The following is an 8,607-nucleotide window of genomic DNA, read 5'->3' as shown; positions in this document are numbered from 1 at the left end:
TGATATCACTTATATGTGGAATCTAAAACTAAAACTAGTGACTATAACAAAAAGGACACAGGCTCACAGATACAGAGCACAAATTAGTGGTTACCAGTGGGGAGTGGGAAGCAGGGAGGGGCAAGATAGGGGTGGGAGATTAAGAAGTACAAACTGTTATGTATTACATAAACTACAAGGATATATTGTACAACACAGGGAATACAGCCAAAATTTTATACTAACTACAAATGGAGTATAACCTTTAAAAATTGTGAATCACCATGTTGTATACCTATAACATATAATATTGTGCATCAACTATATCTAAGTGTTTTAAAAAGGGAAAATAAGAATAATGAACATCCACACCTTTCAGCTTAAGAAATGAAGTCTTACCACACTGTATAGCTCCAGATATCTATCCCTGTCCCATCCTCTTTCCTCTCTTCCTCCCCTAAGAGGTAATCAGTATCCTAAATTTGGTCTTTATCACTTCTCTTTTCTTGGAAATAAATGTCCATCATCAGAAAAATAGATATTCATGTTCTTATACTGGAATATTATGTGGAAGTGAAAATAAACTAGGGCTACACAAATTAACTGGGAACAATCTAACATTAACATTAAATTAGAAAAGAATATATGACATTTTAAAATATGCTAAACAACATTATAGTACTTATACATAATATGCTAATATTTAAAACTTTTCTTTATATATATACTTAGAAGTTTTTAAAAATCATCCATAATTTCACCACTCTGATGTAACCATTTTTCCTTGTTGGCCTACTTCAAAGTTATGTCTGCTAATTCAATCATCTATATCATTTCTGAGTCTGTTTCCATTGATTTTCTTCTTCTTATGTGTCACCTTCTCCTGCTTCTTGTTATGCCTAGTAATTTTTTAATTTAATGGTTGACATTGTGATATTGAATGTCTGAATTTAAAAAGTGTTGGTCTTTGTTTTCCCAGGAAGGTGTCACTTATGGATCAATTTGATCCTTTTGTGGCCTGCTTTCTAAAGTTCTGTTAGAGCAGGTCTAAAGAAGCCTTTACTCTAGGGATAGTTTAGCACCACTACTAAAGTAAAACTATTTGTGGTCTCTTAAATACTTCACATCAACGGTCAGAAAACTGTGGTCCATAGGCCAAATCCAGCCCACGGACTGTTTTTGTAAATAAAGTTTTATTGTAACACAGCCATAACCATTTGTTTATTTATTGTGTATGGCTGCCTTCATGTCACAACAGTAGAGATGAGTAGTTGAGATACAGACTGGATGACCTGCAAAGCCTAAAATATTCATTATCTGGTCATTTACAGAAAGTGTTTGTTGATTCCTCCCCTAGATGATCAACAAGGACTTTCCACTCTGGTTGGATGTAGTATGAATATCTCCTTACCTATGTGAGCTGTATGATTCAACCATCTTACAGCTCCCTGATCTGTCTTTGCCTGGCCTTGTAGAGTTTCTCCCTTCACGTGTGCAGCTTAGGACCCCAGGTAGATTTCTGGAGCCATTCTGAAAAATAAAAATAGCATTTTCTTACAAAACTAAACATGTGTTTGCCATACAACCAAGCAATTGCACTCTGGGGCATTTATCCCAGAGAAATGAAAACTTAAGTTTACATAAGAACTTGTAAACAAATGGTTATAGCAGCTTTATTCATAATAGCCAAACCTGGAAACAATCAAGATGTCCTCCAAAGGTGAGTGGTTAGTCAAACTATGGTACATTCATATCAAGGAATACTACCCAGTGATAAAAACGAATACACATAACAACTTGTATAGATCTCAAGGGGATTATACTGAGTAAAAAGGCCTATCTCGGGAACTTCCTAGTGGTCCAGTGGCTAGGACTCGGCGCTTTCACTGCCAGAGCCTGGGTTCAATCCCTGGTCAGGGAACTAAGATCCTGCAAGCCACACGGTGTGGAAAAAAAAAAAAAAGGAAAAGCTATCTCAAAGGCCAATATTAAAAGCTTTAATATGCCTCAGTTTGTCTTTTAACAATGCTTATATTGGAAGTCAAGGAATGGTACAGTTAAGATATGTGCATGTCATTGCAGTTAATGAATGCTGTATGATTCCACTTACATAATATTCTTGAAATGACAAACTTAAAGAGATGGAGAACAGATTGGTTGTTGCCCAGGGTTTAGTGAAGTATAGAAAATGAAGTGACTGTGGCTATCAAAGGGTAGTGCAAGAGACACTTCTGAAGGAACTGTTCTGTATCTTGACTGGTGGTGGTCACATGAATCAGCACAGGTGATAATATTGCATTCAACTAAATACACATCCACAAATGAGTGTATGTAAAACCAGTAAAACCTGAATAAGGTTGGTAGATTGTGTCAATATAAATCTCCTGTTTATGATCTTGTACTATAGTTATGCATGAATTTGCCAATGGGGGAAACTGAGTAAAGAATGCATGGGATCTCTCTGTATTACTTCTTATAACTCTCTGTGAACCTATAATTACTATCTCAAAATGAAAAGATTTTAAAAATTATGATGTGTGTACAGAGCCTAATCCAAACAGCACATTTTGTATAATTCCATTTATAGAAGTCCTAGAAGAGGCAAAACTAATCTATGATGGAAAAAAAATCAAAACAGTGGTTACTTTCTGGACAAAATCTTTTATCTTGCTCTAGTATATGCTGTTAAGAAACAAGACAAGAGGCCTAAAATGGAGTTGCTTATGCTAAACCCCACACCACCAAATGCAGAATTAACTTAATTAGTTTGGGGTCTCCCAGAAATGGAATGGCTTGATCAGCACTAGTTAGGTAATCTGCTTGTTGGACACCTGCCATCCCCTAAAGGAAAGTAAACTTGCAATAACCAACCCACTTTCTTGCCTGGAATAACTTCCTTGTCCCTGCTCCCTTCTGGCTAGAAAAGTCTTTCATTATACAGCTCCAGCTCCTCAGAGCTCCTTTCTATCTGCTATATTGGATGCTGCCTGATTCAAATCAATGTTTGCTCAAATAAACTCTTAAAAATTTTAACATGTTTCAGTTTATCTTTTAACAATGCTTATATTGGAACTCAAGGAATGGTAGGGTTAAGATGTGTGCATTTCACTGTAGTTAATGACATACATGCTGAAATATACATATCATATGAAGTATGCATATGCACGTAATATAGTTAATGATATGCACACTGAAGTATTTTGGGGGAAGTGTACTAAAGTCTCCGACTATGAAATGCATCAAAATAAGACTGATGAATGGATAGATTGATAGATATGTGACTATATATAATAAAATGTGGTGGATATATGGATAGTTACTGTAAATTTTTTTCAACTTTTTTGTCTGAAAATTTTCATAATAAGATATAGGAAAACTTTACTAGTTGATTTTTTTAATGCAAAAATTCCAAATGTTAGGTTCCAAAAGCAGTTTGGATACACTTAATACATACAATTCAGGCTACATTTTAATTAACATTTGTCCCCCCTCAACCAAATATGATTGTATGTAATTTAAAAATGTGTCGGGGGGCTTCCCTGGTGGCGCAGTGGTTGAGAGTCCACTTGCCAACGCAGGGGACACGGGTTCATGCCCTGGTCCGGGAAGATCCCACGTGCCGCGGAGCGGCTGTGCCCGTGAGCCATGGCCGCTGAGCCTGCGCGTCCGGAGCCTGTTGCTCCGCAACGGGAGAGGCCACAACAGTGAGAGGCCCATGTACTGCAAACAAACAAACAAAACAAAACCAAAAAATGTGTTGGGACTTCCCTGGTGGCACAGTGGGTAGGACTCTGCGCTCCCAACGCAGGGGGCTCGGGTTCGATCCCTGGTCAGGGAACTAGATTCCACATGCATGCCACAATTGTGTTCACATGCTACAACTAAGGAGCCCATGTGCCGCAACTAAGGAGCCCTGGAGCTGCAACTAAAGGAGCCCACTTGCCGAAACTGACCTGCACAACCAAATAAATAAATAAATAAATAAATAAATAAATATTTTTAAAATGTGGGACTTCCCTGGTGGCACAGTGGTTAAGAATCCACCTGCCTGTGCAGGGGACACGGGTTTGATCCCTGGTCCAGGAAGATCTCACACGCCATGGAGCAACTAAGCCCGTGTGCCACAACTACTGAGCCTGCACTCTAGAGCCCGTGAGCCACAACTACTGAGCCCGCGTGCCACAACTACTGAAGCCCATGCATGTAGAGCCCGTGCTCTGCAACAAGAGAAGCCACCGCAATGAGGCGCCCCTGCACCGCAACAAAGAGTAGCCCCCATTCGTCATAACTAGAGAAAGCCCGTGTGCAGCAACGAAGACCCAGTGTAGCCAAAAGTAAATTAAAAATGTGTTGACAATCCTATTTCTTTATACATAAAGAAAACAAGTAGCATCACTTCTTAAATTTAAAAAAATGTGAAATTTGTGTCTGAAGAATGTTAATAGAAAATGATTTAATATAAACTATAAAGATTTAAAAGTTCCTTCCTCTTATACAGTATTCAAGGTATTCATAAGATTTTATTGTGAGAACTGAGCCATCTATAACCTATGGCTTAATTATGATCACTGAAAACTATGACCTTAAATCAACATAACTTTACTGTTTGTTCCAGGAAATTCTTGCCAACAAGGACAGGCTGTAAATCAGTACATAATTTCATTGTTAGCTTTAGAAGCTTCCTGAAAATCCATTCATCTGAATAACAGGTTGCTAATCTGGATAAAAAGCTTCCCTCTCAGGCACTGAGAAGATGAATTGATCACTCAGCTGGGCAAATGCCCTTTCTTATCAAAAAGGGGCCACATCTGACTTCAAGTGCCTCATCTTGCTGTGTCCAGCAGCCCTAAACTATTATACCATGTACTATGTCCAATCCCAGTAAGATCCCCACATCAAAAAGGCCAACTTAAACTACTCCAACCTAGACTCCAAAAACCCTATAAAAATCACCCTTGACTTCCCCTCTGAGTCATTGCAAAGATTATGTCACAACAGTGTTCTCCCTTAAATCAGTAAGTGAGAAACTTGGTTTTAGATGAATAGGTTATTTTGGTGGTCTTGGGGAGGGGGGTAAGAGTAGATAAATGCAGTGAAGAGACTTCACAATCAACAATGTCTGGGAAATGTGTAAGACCCCATGCACATGGGGGAGTACGTGGGAGCCGCCACTTTATTGTCCTGACAGAGATTCATTGGTGTCAACAGATTATACTAGGAATATAGAAAGAGGAAGAAAAATACCTAAAGGAGGAAATCATACCAAAATGAAGACGTTTAAGAGGTGAAGAACTTCCTTTCTCTCCTGTCTTCATGTAGACGAGAACCTCTGAATGAGTATAGTTAATTATTTAATTGGTATGTCATGTTAGAATTTGTATTACTTCACCTCGACTGATTTTGAGATTGTGCCCTCATATCTTGCAACTTCACTTCCAGGATAAAGTTCTTAGCCTACACACAAAGCCAAGCCCTCTCTGATCCTAGCTCCAAACTAATGCACCTCCACTCAAACTTGGAACTGCAATATTTTAAACTGCTGCTTGTTCCTCTGCATTCACAGTTTCCTAAATTTGCAATCCCATTCTTCCTTTTGCCCCCTTCCCCAATTCCTAAACTTTACAGCACAATTTGGGCATGGTTTCCTTCAGGAAAGCATTCAAGCCCTCGCTGGTAATAGGGTTCCACAGACCCCTGTGCACATCCTAATCACAACACTCAGGCACTGTATATATCTGTTTACAGGGCTCTTTTCCACTAAACTGACTTTCTGAGCTTCTTGAGGACAAATTCAGTAACTTACACATATTTGAGTCTCCATGAGTCCTTCTGTACCAAATTGTGGGGCTCAATAAATGTTAGCTGAAGTAAATTGAAGGGTGGGAAAATTGATGGCTAGGTCAGAAAATGAATTTTCAAGCAAGAAATCTTGCAAATTGCGACAATCCCTGTAGCTTAATTGCGTTGCAGTTTGGCAGAAGCACCAGAGGTGTATCATGGAATGGCAATGAGGTAACAGAACTGTGAGGCTGAGTTAAGTCATTAACAGTAACACCTGCTGGCAAAACTGATGTGAAGAGGAGCAAGGGGTAGTGTGTCTCCAGGATTCGGTGCCAGGCCCCACTTCTGAGTCATCTTCCCTCAGGTACTAGAGACCATGAAAGGGGCCAGGGATCATTACGGTGATAAAGAAGGTGCTTCAGCAGAGAGTGGTGCTCAGTTGTCTGACCCAAAAGCCCACAATCACCCACTACGGACACAAGGCCCAGGGGCCAGGCTGCCCCTAACAGCGTCAACACCCAGTACCCTTTCTCTTCAGGTAAAGTAAAATTACTTTTTTTTTTTTTTGGCTGCGTTGGGTCTTTGCTGCTGCACACAGGCTTTCTCTAGTTGCAGCGAGCGGGGGCCACTCTTCGTTGTGGTGCATGGGCTTCTTACTGCGGTGGCTTCTCTTGTTGCAGAGCATGGGCTCTAGGCTCACGGGCTTCAGTAGCTGTGGCACATGGGCTCAGTAGTTGTGGCTCGTGGGCTCTAGAGCGCAGGCTCAGTAGTTGTGGTGCACGGGCTTAGTTGCTCTGCGGCATGTGGGATCCTCCTGGACCAGGGCTCGAACCCCTGTCCCCTGCTTTGGCAAGAGGATTCTCAACCACTGTGCCCCCAGGGAAGCCCCTCATTTTACTCTTGAGCTCATTCTCAGTCTCCAGAATCCCACGGCCAAAGGCGCAGGTGCAGCCAGCCTCACTGGAGCCCACGTTTTGCTTTCATAGAACTTATTAGACGGGCGCCAGCAAGGCCGTCTCCCCTGGACATCACGTGACGTGAGGAGGTGACCTGCATTTGTTCTAAGGCTACAGATTATTAGTTCAAAATCCTGTCTTATCTCAGTCCGACCAACGACCTGACTTTAGGGTCTAGCTGTCTCCGCAAATACCTCCCTTAATCAGGGCTCCTCCGCTCCACCTTCCAGGGGAGGAGCAACCGGAAGGGGCGGGCCTTCCGCCCGGAAGCGGGGCGCCCTCCACTATGGCTTCTCGTGGCGTTGTCGGCGTTTTCCTCCTTGCTGCTCTCCCGCTCTTGTGTTTGGAGCTCCAGCGTGGGATCCCAGATATGGGTAAGTGTTGGCTTTTCCGTCTTGGTGCTCATACCCAGGTGACGGTCCCGTGAACGTTGCGTAGAAATTCCGTTTCCCAGCCGCGTCCCCTCTAGGCAGCTTTGACTACGATTCCCAGGCTGCACCGCGCCTGCCTCCCTTTTCCGGCGCGGGTCCTTGTGGGGAGCGAGACTTCCGCCACCTTGGTGAGACCGACTCACCTTGGGGAGGCCGACTCCCTTTGGCGCGGCCGACTCCCCTTGGCGCAGAAAATCTCTCCAGGTCTGGTGAGGTTTTGCGTGAAAGGGGACTGAGGCCGAAAGCACATGAACAAGCATATACACGACTTTCAAATTGTGTTGAATGCTCAAGAGGAAATAAACAGGTTGATGTGATGTAGGCCTACTGAGGAATTTAAGCAGAGATTTAAATGATGATAGGACCCACCACTTTGAAAAGCCGGGAGAAAACATTTCAGACAAAGGAATTGTGATGTGTTGGAGGAAAAGAATGAAGAAAATTGAGGCTGGATCAAGGAGACTGACTAAGAGGGAGATTGGCTCAAGATAGAAACATTCATTGAGCACGTACTGTAAACCAAAGTCTAAGTGTTTATTCATTATCTCATCAAATCCGCTTTACAATCAGAGGGTGGGTACTATTATAATCCCTTTTTTACAGTTGAGGAAACTGTAAATAGGGAGGTTAAGGGACTTACCTAAGGTTTTAAAACAGGTCACTGGGTTCTGTGTGCAGAATGTTTTGCAAGGAAGCTGCAGCGGAAGCAGTGAGGCATTCTCGGCTTCTGAAGTAGGGAATTTGTGATGATTGATGGTTGGCCTGACTAGGATAACAGAGGAGGTGAAATGTGCACAGATTTGGGATATTAGACAACTAGGATTTGTTGATGGATTAATGATTCGGGTGAGGGAAAGGAGAGATTCAAGGATGGCTCCTACATGTGGAGTTGAACAACCGCAAGTCGTTGGTGGTGTCAGTGATAAAGAAAAAACTGAAAGGAAACTGGTGGACCAGTGGAGAATCAGTTCATTTTTGGACATATTATTGATCAGTTTACATGTCTGTTTCCCTCCTTAAACTCAGTCCTAAAGTTTGAGACCGTGATGAAACCGAGCTTTGTATATTTCCTCTTTCTCCCCACCCCCAAGAAGTCAGGTACCCAGAATGTTGCTTGAAATAAGAAATTAAAATAAAATGCTTTTCAGAAAATCTGCAGAGATTCTCCAGAAGTCTCAAGCAGTATTGGAATCTAACAAGACCTTTATCCAAATGATATACAGAAATGTTAAACTCACACTTATTCCAGAATTTACCTGCTCCCTTACCTTAAAGAATTCACCCTTACTCTGCTCATCTAGAATCTTCTACGTTTGCAGTAATATTTGAGTCACTAGTCAATGAGAAGGTGTTTACTCAGGGTTGCAGAAGGAGATCTGTTCACATGATCAGCTCTGACCACAGGCGAACATACTTCCTGAGAGCAGAGACCCCTCCTCCCCTCCTCCCCCTCTTCCCCC

The 8,607-nt window shown here is 42.0% G+C and overlaps 1 protein-coding gene across 3 annotated transcripts in view; it reads left to right on the top strand.

Annotated features, from left to right (window-relative positions):
* Positions 1 to 6,983: 6,983 nt before the first annotated feature.
* Positions 6,984 to 8,607, top strand: part of UBXN8 (UBX domain protein 8) — a 23,149-nt gene continuing 21,525 nt past the window's right edge. For 2 of the 3 annotated variants that reach the window (XM_007447617.1, XM_007447618.1), the window contains exon 1: positions 7,003 to 7,090. In XM_007447617.1, coding sequence (XP_007447679.1) covers positions 7,003 to 7,090 — 88 coding nt within the window. Of the gene's footprint in view, positions 7,091 to 8,607 lie in introns of all 3 variants that reach the window. The other variant, XM_007447616.1, reaches the window with a different exon arrangement.

This window comes from Lipotes vexillifer, unplaced genomic scaffold (assembly GCF_000442215.2).
Source record: "Lipotes vexillifer unplaced genomic scaffold, Lipotes_vexillifer_v1.1 scaffold1318, whole genome shotgun sequence".
Lineage (NCBI taxonomy): Eukaryota > Metazoa > Chordata > Mammalia > Artiodactyla > Lipotidae > Lipotes > Lipotes vexillifer.
The sequence above is the reverse complement of the archived record's forward strand: the minus strand, read 5'-3'. Positions and strand labels throughout refer to the sequence as shown.